Source organism: Myiozetetes cayanensis, unplaced genomic scaffold (genome assembly GCF_022539395.1).
Source record: "Myiozetetes cayanensis isolate MyiCay16 unplaced genomic scaffold, myiCay2020 scf1, whole genome shotgun sequence".
In the NCBI taxonomy this organism is placed as follows: domain Eukaryota; kingdom Metazoa; phylum Chordata; class Aves; order Passeriformes; family Tyrannidae; genus Myiozetetes; species Myiozetetes cayanensis.
Genome location: NW_026086604.1, coordinates 115718376 through 115737032, shown reverse-complemented (window position 1 = coordinate 115737032; position 18657 = coordinate 115718376). Strand labels below are relative to the sequence as shown.

General features: G+C 39.5%; 1 protein-coding gene across 1 annotated transcript in view; it reads left to right on the top strand.

Moving 5' to 3' along the window:
- GALNT15 (polypeptide N-acetylgalactosaminyltransferase 15) overlaps positions 1-18507 on the top strand; it is a 28541-nt gene extending 10034 nt beyond the window's left edge. The window contains exons 5-11 of the mRNA XM_050333491.1: positions 6119-6286; positions 6883-7000; positions 7744-7938; positions 12663-12794; positions 13885-13986; positions 14848-14988; positions 15893-18507. Coding sequence (XP_050189448.1) covers positions 6119-6286; positions 6883-7000; positions 7744-7938; positions 12663-12794; positions 13885-13986; positions 14848-14988; positions 15893-16039 — 1003 coding nt within the window. The 3' untranslated portion in view covers positions 16040-18507. The remainder of the gene's footprint in view (positions 1-6118; positions 6287-6882; positions 7001-7743; positions 7939-12662; positions 12795-13884; positions 13987-14847; positions 14989-15892) is intronic.
- Positions 18508-18657: the final 150 nt, after the last annotated feature.

The window sequence follows — 18657 nt, the reverse complement described above, 5'->3', positions numbered from 1 at the left end:
AATGATCCTTGCCCAAACTGAGACCTCACTGTGAGTTGAACATGCTCAAAACAAGGGAGTTACCCCCCAGTATTTAGTAGCCTGTGGAAATGACTGATAGGACAAATACAAGAAAAATTATTCCAGTTTTACAGGTATGGAAATATTTGACAGATATTTGACTTGCTCTGGGTGATGATATTTCATCTCCCTACATGATGGCTTTATTCACTAACACAATCAAATTTATTTTCCCGCAAAAGTATTAAGTCTTTCTAAAATCATTGAATGTGCGTTTATGGGCACCTTGATTGGGATTAGTTCTGTGAACCATACCTAACAAATTGACTGGGAAGCTGTGCCTCAGCTTAGCATATTGCCTAGAGAATGGTTCAATGGTTTGTAAAGCATTCCTTGACATTTTGATTATTCATGGATGAATATTGTAGGTACCTGGGCAATAATAGAAAACTAGAGCAGATGCCCCACAGATCATTTCATTTGACAACAGTTTTTGTTCCAAGCTAATTCCAGGTGAGTAGTATGGTGCATAGCAATGCAGCTGTGCCATTATTACAGTCGTCTTTTGAAGGGTTTGCCTTTTCCAGGAGACTGCAGAAGACAGCTGCTATTTTGTATTCTGTCCAAAGGCAGTGAAAGGCAAAGGGAGCATATAATGAACTGTGCCATGAAGCCTTGAAACTGTTGTTCCCTTAATCTAAAACCAGTGGCCATTATGCTGAAGCAGGATGATTTAAAATAACGAAAAAAGATCCAAAGACTGTTTCCTGAGAATACTGCATGAAAGCAAAATGAACCTTGGCTATGTCCTTGACAGGGAATTCCACATCTAAAAAAGGTCTGGGCACCATAACTGTAGTCTTGCAAAGGGGTAGCTGGCCCTCAGGACTTTTCTCCCACTCGTTGTAAGGGTGTTTCCCTCTGTGCTTATACCACAGTTCAAGTATCACATTTGAAAAAGCCTGTAACATTATTTAAAAAGCTTATCTAGTTTCTAAAATTCTACTTAGCACCATGATTCTAGGTCACTAATCTTTAATGAAAATTCTGATAAATAGAATTAGAAATTAGCACAGCAGTGGAAAGGTACTTCATCATCTGTCTGCTCCCATTCAGGAGTAAACGGGAGCCTCAGCTTGGAGATACAGGAATATAAAATAGAGCTCTGCTGTCCACAGAAATTCTGTCTGGTTTTGATTTTGTGGTAATATATTAGAGAGGAGGGAAATATTTTGCACCAACAATGAAAAGCTCCTTCATCTCTTTTCATCTGACTCCTGACTTTCCAGTGGCCCATATCCCAGTTTTTTGAGCTACAAAATACATAAGCCATCTGTTTTCTAACCTCTCACAGACAAGCATGATGTTATCCATTCAGAGCCCACACAACCCCAGCATCTGAGCATGCAAGTCCATGCTACTCTCCTTGTTTTGAAAACCTTCCATATCCTTCGCATATAACAGCCTGTTTCCTGGGATTTCTGTGTTTGCTTGATCCTTCTACATCCTCTATTTGTCAATAACACTCATTTCAAATTCAGTAAATGTTCTGCCTTGACATGGTATGTTAAGGGAAGATGTGTTATCTCTTTACAGTCTTTCACAGCTAATCACGATCAGAAGGTGACCTGTTTTAAAGAAGTTGAGATAAAGAAACTGAAGACGAGAATCTAAAATCAAAAGCAAATATTAGTGCTAAACACAGGAGCAATGAGGATTTAGGCACAATTCACAGCACAGCACCCTCACTGTCCAGTGTGAAAATGTGTTGGTTACCCCTACAGATTTTGTTAACCCATGTACAAATATGAATATTTTAGCAGGAAAAGACAGCTTCAAAAATTGTTAATTTTTAATGAAGCATTCCCTTTGCACTCTAGCTAGCCGAGATTTGTTTAGTGCGTAGCATGTTAATAGTCCATCCATTCAAGAAGACTGTTCTTATGCCCTGAATTAGTCTGGAGTTGGTCTGTAGGGCAGTACTTAAGTACTTCTTTAATAGCTTTGCCATTCCTGATCACTGCATTTTATAATTTTAATAACCTTATCTAATTTCAATTGTTTTGCATTACTAAGACTTCACTTGGCCAGGAAGGTGCTTTCAGTAAAAATGCAGCATGCTGTGAAACCAGCTTGGGTCCTCAGTTACTCACTGAAGTTTAAACTCTGTGCAGAGACAGAGAACTTGGACTGCCTGGATTTCCTAGATATCTAATTTTTTTCAAGAGTAATCCACTCTGAAACTAGTTGAGGAAAATACATGGTCTTTCTGTTTGCTTTGCGAGGTTTTTTGTTCCTCCTTATTTAAGGGGGGATTTCAACAGATTAAAATCTGTTTCCTTCCCAGATACACAAAATACAAAGAAAGTATAAGTTAATAAAAAACACTTTCAAAGAAAGTGTATCTAAAACTTCAAAACAGATATGTTAATTAAATCTTCCTCTCCTCATGTTTCTTAATCTAAAAATAGAAAAGAACATAATGTCCATGGTGACTGTTAAGGGTCATGGGAAGACATTTCATTACCAATTGTATTTGGTTGAGAAATCCCAAACCAGGAAACTGTTCTTGTTTGGGTTGGTCTTTTTCATGGAATTGTGACCTTTTGTAGTTCATGTGTGTTCCAAGCATTTGAAATATTCACAGATTCATCAAATGGTTCAAAGCATTGCTGCTAGTTGTATTTGAATTTCCTGTTTTTGCCTTTCCTTGAATTCCACAGAGTAAAATTAGCAGTAGTTTGCCAGTGTTTCATTTCAAAGTCCTGAGAAGCTGATGTCTGCCAGTTATGCAGTTAAAAGCAAGAAGAATAGCTAAGAACATCTTCCAGCTCTCATTTACCTTCTCCTACAAATTTGCAATTATAACCACCATCTCTGAATATGCAGAAAACAGATTTTTTTTTAAAGAAGAATTAATACCAACCAAAAACTAGGTAAACAGTGCTTGATTAAGATTAAAATTGGACATTACCCACTTTTCACATAATATAAAATTTCTGGATTCCTCTATTTCAGATCAGAAAGATCCTCCCAATTTCTGGTTTTAAGAAGGTGTGTTTCTATTAGTTTCTGCAGAGCAATACCAGTTTATACTAGGTGAAGATCTAGAATTACTCTTACAAATGTAGTATTGAAAAATGTTAATCTTGGCATTTTGAAAGAGTGCTACTAGATTAGTATCGAGTGCTACTAGATTAGTAGCTCTAAAACACAGTTTGCTTACAACTGTATGGGAAAGGAGATTAGATTTTATTTTGTTCTGGTTTACTGCTGAATTTATCCAGGGCAGAATGTAGAATGTGACCTATTCAGCGAGTTATTTTCAGCTGTCTTAAACGCTGTAATTTTCCACATCATACTTTGCAGATAGTTTGGATAATTGTTCGGTCTCCAAACCGTTAGAATCTGTTATGTCATTACAGGTATTTTTCTTGAACAGCATTGAAAAATCAATGCCCAGTTACAAGAACTACTACTGTGGTACTTACTCTTGTCAGCAATTGCACTGATACCAGAAACATCATTGGAGTTTGGAGTTTTATAGTGGCAACAATTTAAGGTGGATCCAAAAAAGAAGAACAGGTTTTAAATGGATGAAATAATATGAAAATGTGGGATAGTCTGAAATCATCTGATCCAGAATATATCTGAGCATATCCAAGTATCTGCACTGTTTCTATCCAAACTATTCAGAATGAATTCAGTTCACGTGGTCTAGTCTTCATGGTCAAGGTCTTTTGAATGGTTTAGTCCACATTGCCTCTGGCTTCCACTCAAATACTCCCTCCTGGTATTTCCCTCTTGACTCTGAAACTGTAAAATAAAGTACCCTGGGGTCATTAGTTCCTCGGGCCTGCCTGAATGAGAATGGATAACCCAGTAGCAACAGACGGTGTGGGTTTCAGCAAGTAGCAGCAAACCAAGGTGGGAAGTGTACAACTGCAGCCACGCTCCTAACCAGCCAGTGGTCGGAGATACTCCAACACTGGAGAATGGACTAGTCAGTGGAAATTACTATCACAGTGACTTTTAATTTCTGAATTTTAGTCATATAAAATCGATTTAACTTGTCAGGTGGATTTCTCCCAGCATATCAAAGGAAAAAAATACCTGTTTGTGTGAGTCCATCAGGATGCTGTCTTTCAGTAACTTAGAGGCAGTTTCCTTTCAGTGCTGTTAGTCAGTAAAATTTTCAGTAGAAATGCTCCTGCTGGCTTGAGCACTAAGTGATTTCTCCTGTCCTGAATGCAAAACTGTGCCACGGGGGTATCATTAAGAGAATCAGGGGAGGATATCAGCTTTATTATTTTTAGTATAATTTCTTTCCCTTTCTCTTGAGTCCTGCAGAGGGATGACAGCAACTCACCACCTTAATGTATATGCCTACAAATGCTGCATATGACCATAAAATTTTCTCACCTATTTATAAAACCAAATGCTTGTTTCTTATAGTGCCTGTAATTGCACATTACAAAGGATGGTTTTACACCTGAGCGGAGAAATATAATCATTTTTCTATTTTAAATCTTCCTGCTTTTAGCTTATCATAGGACAGTCTGCTTTTATTAGGAAAGAAAAAAAATAACAGAGTCATTTTAAAGCAATCCCTTTCATAGTTTGTACAATTCACCGACAATCAGTAGTCTATGTTTCTCAATGGACTTCTAAAATTCTCTACAGGAAATGTCAACTGTGATAAAACAAAGTTTGGAGTCTCCCTCCACTCTGATACTGAAAAAATGTTACTTTAGTGATTGTAGAGGCAGAGAAGATATGTCAAGGTTACATTAACATCACCCAGATCTACCCTCTTTTTCAGCTGGTCCTGGTCTTTGCCATGGAAAAGTACAAATGCCTCACTGCAGTGGAGACTTCTGAGGTGTCCTTTCCTCATTGATAGTATTGTGTTTTAAGCTAATTTTTCTCAAGCAGTTTCTGACCAACATACAAATTTTTAAAAGAGGAGATTAGAAACATCTACTTTTTGCCCCCAAACTGACCATTTCATTTTTCTCTCTCTCTCTAACAGAAGTTATTTTCTAGGGAAATAACTACTCGAGAATAATTTCCTATATGGACATTCCTACTCTAGAATAAGAGTAATTTTCTCCAGCATACTTTAATCCCTCTTAAATGTTACCGATTCTTCTCCAGAGGAACTATAGTTAAACCCTTACACTGAGACCAGAGGCTATCCTTTTTCCATAACAGAGAAGAAATAGATAATGTTGTTCTTCAACACTTTTTCCTGCAGTCCCTAATACCATTGCCTTTATACTCTGACAGTTTCCAAATATGATATGTCATTGACCTGGAAACAAGGAATACTGAAGGCTCTTCTAACTACCAGTTAATTCCAAGATGATGTGCAAGCATGCTGCAAAATACTGACTTGTGTGCCATGGGGAAATGTCTAATGCCTCTTCTCAGACTAATACAAATTTAACTCAAGTTAGAAATGAATGGAAAGATTCCCACTTATGGTGTAATGGCTCTGTTCTGGCTCTTAAAAGTAGATTCCACACTGTGACAGTGCATTTGCATGAGCATTTTAAGCTTGTGATAAAATACAAACAGAAACTGGTTTATGAACTCAGTAATAGATGTTTTTGCAAAACAATCAGCAGAATAAACTAAGTGTAGTCTTCACTGGCCTGAAGTGACAAACTTCAGTTTGTGTGTAGAGTGTATATGAAGTGTGTGGAACAGTTACAGAAAAATCAAAGGATGGTAAAGTGTGTGAGGCCAAAATCATCTTTTGTTATAAATTTTGCATCCATGAAGAGCCTGTAACATCAGAGGCTGGGGGCTCTGTGTGAAATAGCTTTATAAGAATTGTGATACTTAATTCATACCAAAATCCTGAATAGCTTTAAGTGACAATGCAAGGTATAGGGCATCAATAAATTATTGATCTTTAGATTCTTCACTGCATGCTCAGTATTCCCATGCCCTGAGCACCCGAGCTTCTATCAGCAGGGAAAATAAGAGCACTCAACATTTAGAAGCATGCTTATGCTCGACAGTGTCAAAGAGGAGAACTAATGTTTGCTAACAGAGTAGTGAACTTAATTTATGCTTTGGTTTGTGAAATAAGTGGTATTGTCTTTTTCAGAAACAGTGTCATCTCCCCTGTCATAGATGTCATAGACTGGAAGACTTTTCAGTACTATCACTCTGTGGGCCTGCATCGAGGTGTTTTTGATTGGAAATTAGATTTTCATTGGGAACCAGTGCCAGAGCATGAAGAGAAGGTACGACAGTCTCCCATCAGCCCTATCAGGTAACAGTCCATCAGACAATATGCCTCCACTCAGCTCAGCAGCAAACTGTACAGTTTGAGTCATCTTCCAGCTCACAGGAGAGATGTGGTTACTTGCATATCCTCAGTTAATATTTTTGAAGGGATAGAGCTTTTGTTTACAGTGTTTGTTTTGGCCTTTAGTAATTATTCCAACTAGATGGCAGTCATTCTTTCAACATGACCAGTGTTTTCCACACATTCACACAACTGGTGTACAGCCTGACCAGACAAGGTGTGGAGGTTTGTAGGGAAAGCAAGAGTGGGTCATAAAGAGTTAAAAGAGATATCTTAATCGTTATCTGTTTCTTTTTCTGGATGTACATGTATTCCACATTTCCCATTGTTCTGAGCCTTATTTGATAATTCAGCTCTTGACTCCCTTCCCCAAGCAAATCCCAGAATTAGACTCCAGTTGTTCTTTCTTTTAGTTAGATAATCAATTTGTTCAAGCCTATACAGAGCAGTATTCAATCATTTTTTAATACCATCTCTGTGGAAATGGTGGGATTTTCACGCTTCACATAATTCCTTATCCAAAACTCAAGGTATTCACTTTCAAACTGCTTTCTACACAGGAGTCCTGTGGTCGCTGGTGCAGTGGTGGCCATGGATCGGCATTACTTCCAAAATACCGGAGCTTATGATTCTGACATGACCATGTGGGGAGCAGAAAATCTGGAGCTGTCTATAAGGGTAAGAACCTCCATTAAAACATCAAGCTGTGGTAACTACTGGGCTTTTAAGGAACCTAAATGAAAAGGCAAGAAGATATTTATAAAATAAGTTAAGTGCAAAACATATCAGAGTATTCAGATTAAAACCTTCTTTGCAGAAATCTATCCCCATGCTCTGCAGTCTGTTAGGACAGAAACATGCAGCTGCTCTGAGTTAGGAGCATTATGTCAGGAGAAGGAAGTTTTGTTGGCTATCACTATCTGCCTGAGGACTGAGTCACTGCTTTTGGCACCCTCTGAAAGCTGCCTTTTTCTATTTTGGCATGTAACATGCACTAAAGGGAGAGTACCTTTATTTCTTTGCCAACATGTAGTTTTAATAACAAATTATTTATATTAAATCCTTTGCATTGATTTTTGCTGAATACAAAGAGTAACTGCTCTCTTTAAGGTTTCAGACAAGAGAAGGTGTGACCCCAGGTCTCTCCACTACACTGCACTGTTTGTACACAGAAAAACATAAAAGCATATAAATGGCTATGCTGGGTCAAACCAGAGGTCTGAATGACCAGTATCTTCTCCATGCCTCTGTATCTGTGGGGAACTGTATATAACAAAGAATATAATAAGGCTCTTGCTGCTTCCAGCAAAGTGCAGCTTAGGATCTCCTGAGGCAGAGTCTAGAGTAAAGGAGCTTCTCCTGTTCAAATAAAGGTAATCTAAATAAGGTAATCTCCTTTTGTGCTTTCACCTGTGTTCCAGACCTGGCTCTGTGGTGGCTCTGTAGAAGTTATTCCATGCTCCCGAGTCGGGCATGTCTATCGACATCACATTCCCCATGCTTTCGCCTATGAAGAGGCCATTGTGAGGAACAAAATCCGGATAGCAGAGACCTGGCTGGGCCCGTTTAAAGAGAACTTCTACAAGCACGACACAGTGGCTTTCTTAATCAGCAAGGTAAAGACGTCTGTAGTGGTTTGTTTCTGAAGGAAGGCATGCGAGTTGAGGTGGGTGAAGAGGGTGGAATAGGGGTGGGGGTGTCTGTGTGCAGTCAAACATTCAACGAGCATGGTGCTGGGGATGGATTTTTATTAAACCTTCCAGTGGAAGAGCTTTTGGATCAGGAAGGGAAGAAAGAAACTTGTGCCTAAGTTCAGCCTTGTGCTTATTGAGTATGACCTCTTCTCCAAATAACTTATTCTTCAGCTTGCTCAACAAACTGTAGTTTATTTTTGGAGCGATAGTACAAGGAGGATTGCAGTGCCTCTGAAGCTAGTAGTGATGTCTGTTCAAAGGACCCTCCTAGACGATTCATCCTTTGTTACTGAAGGTCTTCCTCGTATAGTTTCTGAGGATATTCAGTATTATTCATAGATGTGTGGCAAATTGTAGTGTCTCTCCCACTGGAAGGGAACATATCTGAGTGGTCTAGCGACAAAAAAGGTGGTTTTTTTTTCTGAACAAACAGATGTCCAGAAGCAACTGATCTGAGAAAGTCAGATCTCAACACACCACAACTTGCTTTTTAATTAGAAGGATCTCACAGACAGCAGTCCAACCCCCAGGAATTTGGATTAGACAGGCTTGCAGCCAGGTGTGTGGTGTAGCCCTAGCATGCAGCTACACTTCAGTCATGTGAAGGTTACACTCACAACAGAGAGGCAACAACTACAGAATAGCCCTGCTTGTTTCCTAAGCCACTGAACAATCCATTGCAGATCAGGGTCAGTCAAGGAAGAGTATATCTCTTGTATTACAAAGTGGTTTGTTTATTTGGAGTCATGCAGCTGTGGTAAATGTTGTCGATGTAGTTAACGTTAAGTTGTTAATAATGTTAAGTTGTTAATGCTGCTGCAGTTGTCAGGAATTCTTTGGCTCCAGTACCTTTTCTTGCAATGATATCCTCTCCTACAAGGCAGTGGGCCAACTTGTGAGCAATTTTGAATGAAAGTGTCATTCACCTTCCTGTTCATTTAACAAAGCCATGCTTTTAAGGAGAAAAAGATTCATTGAAAGCATTTAGGCAGAGCACAGGTAGGTGCTGTGCAAAGTTTCCCGTACGGTTTTGCTTCTGTATTTCATAGAATCACAGAATCGTAGAATGGTTTGGGTGGAAGGGACCTTAAAGATCATCTAGTTCCAACTCCCCTGCCATGGGCAAGGATGCCACCCACTAGATCAGGTTGCTCAGGGCTCCATCCAGCCTGGCCTTGAACACTTTCAGAGATAGGGCATGCACAACTTCTCTGGGCAACCTGTTCCAGTGCCTTACCACCTTTACATTAAAGAATTTCTCCCTAACATCTAATCTAAATCTACTCTCTTTCAGTTTAAACCTATTGCTCGTTTTTTATAAGCCCTCTTTAGGTACTAAGGTCTCCTCATGTGTATTCAACTTCATCAAATGATCCCAAATCTGTCCTTTGCTTGTAGTGGGAGGGACTTCACTTCCCTTTCCCACCCACTCAGAGGATCAGGGACTTAAGAGAAGTGGGAAGCATGACTGCCTGCAAAAACTGAGGAAAAGAACTTACAGAGTACCTCAGCCTTCTCCATATCAGTTGCCACCAATTCAGCCTTCTTGCTTATCAGGGGATACACTCTCCTTGGCCTTTCTTTCTGGTCTATGTACTTAGAGAATCAGTTCTTGTAACTCTTCATGTTCCTTGCCAAGTTTTGTTCCAGCTTTGCCTTGGCTTTCCTAACCCCATCCCTACCCTGGTCACCTGTCCCTGCTTCTACTGTCTGTGCATTTCTTTCTTACTCTTCAGTTTGAGGAGCAGATCCTTGCTCAGCCACGCTGGTTTTGAGCCTGCCTTGCTCAGTTTCCCACACACCGGGATAGAGAGCTCTTGTGCTCTAAGAAAAGTGGCCTAAAAGAGCTGCCAGCTCCAGCCAGCCCCTCTGTCCTTAAGGACAATTTCCCAGGGCATCTCTTTCACCAGCTCCTTAAACAGCTGGAAGTTTGCTCTTGCAAAGTTCAGGCCTCATCAGGCTGACACTCCTCGAGATCACAAACTCAACAAGGCTATGGTCACTACAGACCGGGCTGCCACCAATCCCAGCAGCTCTAATGAGCTCATCCACACTGGTGAGCACCACCAGGTCCAGCAACGCTTCACTTGTGGTTGGTTTGTCTAATACCCAGACAGTCCTGCATGTTCAGTCACTGCAAGGCTGGCCATCACCTAAAAAAACCAGATCCAGCAGGAGCTGCATTATAGCAGGGAGAGGAACAGGGCTGTGTGCTGAGCTTCTCTCTCATCACTGAGTCTGACCTCCTTGCACTCTATGGGTGGATCTGCCCCTCCAGTCTGTCTGCTAATCCTATAGTCTGTGACTACTACATTTCCTTTTTTACTCTATTTTCACATCTTTTTCAAAGCTTCTCTCTCCTTCTCTGTGTTGTACATTTGAACTCCACTGGCCACGAGTTCGTCAATTGACTCCCAAGGGTTACAGCCGTGTACCCGAAAGGAGGACACTAGGCCAAGTCTTTTAAAATGGGCAGTTAGGTCCTTAAATCATTTAATAATTTCCTGAAGGCTTTTCTTGTCAGCTCAGAAGCAATTTTCTGTACTCAAAACTACAGTCACCAATGATACAGTTTACTAGCTGTAAGCAGCATGACCTTTTGCTTGAGTTTATTCTTGCCAAAATACTGGCAAGAGTATAGTGCCAAAGTACTTCTAAGTACGATGCTCCCTCAGATGATCCATGTTACTACCTCTGTGCCCAACATACCATAACATACACAGCTCTTTTTCTCTTTTTCTTTCTTTCATAGCCAATATTTTCAGCATGTCAATGCAGCAGGATGTAATTCAAAAGGCACACGCAAGCAATGACATTATTGCTGCTCAGCTGCAAAGTGCCCTGTGGGGATTTAATGCACTGAGAGAGTGAGCAGAGCAACCTATGGGCCACTACAAAATTCTCTGTGAGCCTTGACCACCAATATTGCCCACTGCAGAAAACAACCAGTGACCCCCATTAGGTTCTTTTATAAGCCTCCTCGGTTTATGGTCTGTATCACATCTTGCACAGGATGTCCATGGTGTGAGCATTAAACAGATGAATAATGCTCTTCCCATCTCTCTACTATTTCAGCCACGATCTCCTTTGCTCCTTTTCTTGTGTGGTTTGCTTATTTAATTTATAAGCCAGTTTCCTTTCAGATTGGTTTACAGGGATAATGATTTTCTTTAAGTTATTTACACCATTTTTTCAGCATCAAATGCAGGCTGTAACTAGTATGATGAAATGAGATTGATTTACTGCCATTATCTTCTTCAGCCAAAGCAGTCTTATGAGAAACATCTCTTTTTAAGGGAAGCATTTTACGTTTCTCCTTTCCTTTTCCAGGAAAACGTCTTAGGAGACAGGGTTTGTGTGGTGCTGGATTGCTGAACTTTGTTCTTATGTTTATTGAATCTGAGACTGACACTAAACTATGAGGTTCTCTTTAACATATTGCAACTGTTGAGCATTGCCTGTGCAGTTTAGAGGGGCTGGCAAACAGTGCCACATAGCATGACTGATCCCTGCCTTTAGAAGCCGATACTTTGCCCTTGATCTCCAAGGCCCTTAATTTGTCAGTGCTTTCCGTGTTGCAAAGTCCTTTTTATGGATGCAGAGAAATAGCTGGTCTGATGAAAAAGTTATTTACAGGCAATTCTTTGCTTATGTTACCAGTTTTAATTTTTGATGTAGAAATCCAGACCAGTCTCCTGGAATCCCATCCCAACAGCATTTTTAAAGAGTAGAAGCATGAAGGGGGGAGATCTATTGCTGGAAAGAAAGGAGAAAGATTCTTAAGACTTGTGAGATATTTTCAATATTTGGGCACTGAGAGATTTAGAAAACTGTTTTGTGTGGATTTGAAGCTGAAGGATTAGACACTTAACTACTTAGAGTTTTCAGAACCCTGTTAGCCATCTTCAGTGCTAAATACCCTTAAATGTTCTTAAATGTTCAGACTGTCGGTTCTTTGCAGTGCAGATGCCCATAACTGCACCAATTTGTCTTTTTTCAGAACAGAGGAAGAGTTGATATTGTGTTTGTTTATAATTCGAAAAAACACAGAAATCATAGGAAAGGTTTTATCTGTTTATAGCTGCAAAACAAATTTGTTTACTAGATTTAGTAACTGTCAGATGATATATTTTGTGCTAAATTCTGTCATCACTTTTGCCCTCTGATCACGGAGGACTGACAATAACTGCATAATCTGGGCTGTTAGAGGCCAGGAAATTGAGTTTTACTCAGAGGGACAAATTCTATACTGAATGACAATCCAATACAATACCACTGAATTTCAGTGCAGCAAGTATCAAACTTGGTCTTGACTTTTTAAAATAAAAATATGACAAAGACTGACTTATCTTGCAGTATAATGATCGTTTTTAGAGGAAATACTTGTTTTCACAATGCATGCTACTTCTGAAATATTTACTTCTGTCACAATGCCAGACTGTGGCTGTTTTAGCTCAAAGTTTGAGAAAGGCTATAGCTGGACCTCCTCCTTTGCAAGAGATATTGATAAGAGCCATATATTAATATCTGTAACATGTAGGATAGAAAAGGTGGTAGAAACAATTCCTATTTTCACTCCTAGCCTCTCTAACACAAACACACTAGTAACCTTGTTGCCCTTATGCTTTGTCCCTTCCTCCATAAAGGCCGAGAAGCCAGACTGCAGTGAGCGCCTCCAGCTACAGAAGAGACTCGGTTGTAGGAATTTCCAGTGGTTTGTATCAAATGTGTACCCTGAACTCTCCCCACCTGGAGACGTGCCAAGATTCTCTGGCAAGGTAAGAGAAAACATCCTATAAAGAATGATCAGTGGTTTTAATTGTTCAAAGACTCCAGTGTCACTTCCGTGTACTCAGGGAGCAGAGAGTGAGCAAGAGGCTATTCCTGCTTTGAAACCTTTATTGTCCAAACAGACAATGCAACAAGGGTGGGAGGAGAAAGAAAAGGACAGAGATAAAGGACTGGCCCAGATTCTGACATAGATGTTGAAACCCAGTCAGGAACTGAACTCAGATTGTCCGACTCAGTTCAGTGTCACAGCTCAGAGGATCCCAACCGAAGGTTTTTAAGGTGCCATTAGTAAAGGAAAAAAATTGCGTTGCCTTATGCAGATGGCAACGGCAACAGCAGCTATCTCTGTGCTGATCTGTGTGCACAAAGAGAAAAAAGCATTTCTTCAGTTCTGCACTTCTCCCAAGGACAGAAATGGTAGCAATAGCAGTTCCTTGGTTGACTGTATACAGGAGGCAATATTCTCAATGTTGTTGTTGTGTTGTTTGGTTTTTTTTTAAATAACCCATAGTTGATAATTATAATTCATTAAATATTAATTTATTCCCAGTAGTCTTAAGAGAAGGGAGTTTCCCTCAAAAAGGCAACGAGGTCTACTAATTAATTCACACTGCTATTTGGAGCCAGATTTTATTGTGTCCTTTTACTATTTTTTCTGCTGTTTATTTTCCAAGTTTGTTTGAGAAGAGTGTAAGAACTGCGTGTAGATGACAGGAATTATCACGTGTTTCTTTTCTTATGGAATATCTTGGGTTTTATCTGACTACAGTGTCCGGTTGAAGTGCAATTTTCCATTAGCATAAAAAGTTTGAAACATTTCTTTTAATTATCATAATAGTTAAAACCAGAAGTGGGTATCTCCAAGTTAAACAAAACTCACTGGGTAGCACTGACCTTTGGTGAAAGTCTGTCTTTTATATCAGATCAGTTTGCAAGATCGGTATGCAAGACCTAGGCTGGAAAAAAGTATGAACAAAAACATGTATCATAAAGGGATACAGTCACAAAAATGTTAGCTGAAGGATATTTTGGTTGTATCCAATTGTGAATTATTTCGGTATAAATCTTTACTTACAGCTTTACAATACTGGTGTTGGCTTCTGTGCAGATTACAGACCTGGAAGAGCCACTTCAGAAAGCTCTATCAAACTCTCACCTTGCAGTGACAGTCTCACCCAGGTAATGTATACTCTGAGTATATAGGCATTGTGTCAGATCTAGGGAACCATCCAGAAGACAGTCGCTCCAACGTGTGAGTAGCTGGGTTGACACTAGTGGAAATAACTGATGTGTTCAGAACTAGGCATGTGTTAAGGTAATGATGCCCACGCTTCTGCAGCTGAGTAATTTGAAAAGCTGAAGTGTTTCATGAAGTGTTTCACTGATACACACACTTTGCTCCAGGAGGCATCATTAAGTGACTATTTTTTTTGGTGTATTTGATAGTGTCTAGGGAACAGAAAGCCTGTGAGTAAAAAATACATAACAGTTCCAGAATAATGGGAATGGGTTTCCCCCATTCAGTGACTAAAACTGAAGTTTAGTGTCTAAACTGCAGTCTAAAGCAAGAGGGAAATTCATGTAGACTCACAAGCCGAAATTAGTCTAGCAAGTTCATGCTTTAAAAGAAGCCAAACCAATACAGACTGATTGCAGATATTTATTCCAAGTCCCAAGCAAGTTTTCCTGCTCACACTGAGCTCAGGGTGTGCTGCAGGCACATTTCTAACTGCATTGTATGAGGACACTGCCAGAAACACCCTTCTGTTCAAATATTTATTAAACTAGAAAATTTTATTACAGGATGAGTTTATTTTATACTTAATTGTAGTTCACAAAACCTTTTCTTGGGTAAATAGTTATGCCAGAATTAGCTAGCACGGGGGATTGCTTTGAAGGGTCAAGGTTGTTGGGTCTCTGCCACTCGTGTTTGGGCTGCACCTCAACAAACACATACAGGAAATTGTTTTTGGAATTAGCATTTAGAAATTAATTGGGATGTCTGTCCATCATTGTTCAAACAAATGCTCCCTCTTCCAGCACTTTGAATACACCAGCACAAAGGAAATCCGGCTTGGTTCTGCTCCGCTCTTTTGCTTTGATGTCAGACACGGGAAGGTTATCCCTCAAAACTGTACAAAGGAGACAGACAACAGCCACCAGCACTGGGATGTCCAGGAGGTCAGTAATGTCTCTGCTGTGAGGGAAAGGCAGCTGATGGTGACTGTGGGATCACTGGGTGATTTACAGCATTTGTGTGGGGAAGGGATGTGGTATTTGAAGGGCGAGTTTCACTTCTGTACCATTTTCAGCCAAAAAACTTAGGATGCCTCTTGCCCATTTACACTATATGACACACATTTGGTTTAGAAATACAAAGTACAAAAATCCTAAATTTATTCCTGTGTTCTTGTTTTCACTGTTTGTCTTATAGGAATAGAATCAGAATCAGTGGTGGTGAAAATAAGAGCAGGGCAAATCTTTGCTGACTTCTTTTGGATACAGAAAGGGTTTGGGAATCCTGAACCCTCCCAAATGAGAGCCCTTTGTGAGGAGCTCTTAGTGGGAAACATTAGGTTTCCTCATATATTGTAAGAGAAGAGCAATATCAGAGGAATTCAGTATTATTTAGTGGACCTCACCCATCAGGAACTCCTCTACAAGATTGAAAAACCTCATGCTCTGCGACAGCCAAAAAACAGCAGTTACTGTAGTTGTAGGGATGCAGGAAGCCTCTGGGACAGTTCCTACTGTAATTTGGTTTGATTCCTCAGTGTCCTTCTGAAATTTTGTGGTCAGTAGTACTGAAGCTGATGCTGATGACAACCTGTAGCCACAGGAAACAAATAGTGGTGGAAAAGAATTCTGCACCTACCACTTCTGTCAGCTTCAAAAGGAACTGTGAATATTTACCATGCTCTGAGCACAGAGTTAAACCTACTCATTGTGTTTGGAGTAATACTTAAAAAAACTTGAACAGCAAGTCTGTATTGGTGATCTACTGTATATAAACATTTTCTAGCTTTTACTGCAAATCCCTTATTTTTATTGTGTTCTTTCTTTCCCTTCTTCTCTCACCTTGTAGAATGGAATGATTGTCCACATCCTTTCTGGCAAATGCATAGAGGCAGCAAAGAGTGAAGATGAGAAGGACTTGTTTTTGTCTGCATGTAACAAGAACACAAATCAGGCCTGGCAATTTGAACGCTCCCATGGGCTACATCAGAGATGACTGACAGGCCTCTGTGGAGGTCAAGTCTCCCAAAATTTAACATTACTTCTGCTTGGGATTTAAGATGCATTTCCTGCATGGACAAGAAAGATGCTGGTGTTTGTTGTAGCGTGCAGGGAAGTTAGGAAGGTCTCTTATCCAAAAGCCTGGCTCCCAATTTATTCAGCTCTAGCTAAAATTTCTATTTATTCTGCGAAGCAGGGAATAAAGAGACTGTAAGAACCAATAGATTCTCAATTCTACTATTGCAGAAGACAGTTAAGTTTGCCCTTTGAAGGAAACATGGAAAATTGGCTTCCAGACTGCTTGTCTTCAGCATATTCTGTGACTTCTGAAGATACAGGAAAATGAATGTTTGTGAGACTTTTGAAACTGTAAGAGGAAGTCAGGCAAGCCAGGATAAGAGTTTAGCCTTGTTTAACAGTGCATTTGACTCATATAAAAAAAAAGTAAGTTTTATATGTATAAAAGTAGTAGATGTTTCCACATGTAATAGCAAAAACTTTGTTTTCCAACTAGCCTGAGCCAAATTTCTACCCTCTATGAGATTACACAGAGAGTAAATTAGCACTTAAGTAGCCACTAATCGACTTGGAATACTAACATCCTCAGCGTTTGGCACACCCTTCCTTAAATCCTTACTCCACAAGCTAATTTGGATGGGAGAATGAAACTGAAATATTAACAACTTTTTGTTTTGTTTTAATGACATTTAAGAACAACTCCTCAGGAAACTTTTGTGGTAGAAAGAAGGGTAACAGCTTAGCTCTGCTTATTTGCAAATAGAAAGAACTGGTGACATCCATTTGCTCTTGTAAAGCCATGGGCTGAGCTTATTATAATCATTACAGTAACAAAAGTGCTGGCTGAAATCAGCAAGTGAAGGGAAACAGCAGGTTTCAACAGTGGCTACCCAGGAAGAAAATACTGGTACTTGCTTCTATTTGCTTGCAGCCCGAGTTAAGTATTTCACACTCTGAGTTTTAGCCAAGAAGACATTGTAGATTCTTGCTGTCATGGCTCTCCAGGTTGATCCTCAAAAGACCAAATTTCCTAGAGAAATTTCTTCTGCGGAGCCTGCATTGCTGCTGACCTGCTGTCTTTCGAAGGGGTGAATGAGAGTTGAGGTTAGGTAGCAAGAATGGTCTCATACAGTATGCAGTAGCCAAGCAAACTTCTACTTTAGTATTTTGTTAGGGTACTTTCAATTTTGGAGCCAGAATCAATAATGACTGACACTTTTCAAGAGCCAGCTAAGACAGAAGAACAAAGATTTGGGAGTCTTCCCACATCAGCACCACACCCAATTTATAGTATAAATCAGTCATGATCCTATGTATTTATTGAAGGTGGTGGGCATCATTAATGAAACTTAGTTAGGTTTTGAGATTTTTTTCAAGAGGGAAAATTGTGGTTTGTTTGGGTTTTTTTAATGTACAGCACATTGTTTAGAGAAAGGAAGGAATAACAGAATATTCTGCTTTCCAGAGCCTTCCAGTCACCTGCTCTTGGTAAATCATAATAAAGTGGCATTGAGCATATAAAATTGGTTACAACAGAAGACACAAACATGTTTGGAGTATTATCCAAAATATTTCCCAGTGTCTAGTTCCCTGTCTACTTCAAGTGCTACAAATTCCACATTATGTTCAGGCATCATTTCAGTCATCCCAATTATTACTCCTGCTTTCTTTGACAGCACCAGAATCTAACACTATTTCTACTGTGTCGTTTAAAATTTCCTGTGACATTGTTGAAAATGCTTTGACTCTCAGCAGAGAAGATGGTGGCAACCTCTTCCAGAACAAGTGACCCCTGACCATTGCCCAAATTTAGGGTGAGAAAAGAGAATTTTTAAATTGCATAAAAGCTGAGTAAAATGCTGTTTTATTGACATGTGATTCCTTTATTTAAAATTATAAGTATGCCAGATTTTAAATTATGTATTATTTATTTTATTTTGGACACTACACTGGGAATATCATTCCTTCAGCATTTAGGTTAATGTTAAAAAATGTGTATATAAATATGGTAATTGAACAGAAGTGAGATTTATCACAAAGAAGAATGAAAAGATTTTTGGTTTTGTAAGGAGATGTTTGGAATTAAATTTCAGAGACACGGGCACCTTCATCTTATACTACTTCTTAACATAATGAAGGTTTGCTGTAGATATATGTACAATAGAAAAATACATTACCTAATACCTCTTCCAACAATAAAATGAAAATATATGGTTCAGTACCATTTAAAAAATAATTGTTAAAATAGTTGTTTAGTTTAGTAACAGAGTAAATGTGTGTTTGGTTTCCAAGGGAACTAAACTCCAGAGCACAGGCCAGAAGGGAGCTACAAGGTGGTCTAGGAGGTCTCCATACAGAGACATCCAGGGGACACAGATTGTGTACCATACCATGGAGCACACTTCCCTCTAATATAAACACAGCTTATTATTACACACACACACACACACACAAAAGAACAAAGGGAAAGCATTTATCCATGTTTTTCCTAGTTTCCTTCCTGTATGCCTTGTAAATGCATTGGTTGGTTGTACCAATACTGTTTCTTCATTGTGGTCATTCACACCCTGCCCCTGTGGTTGGATCCATCAGCTG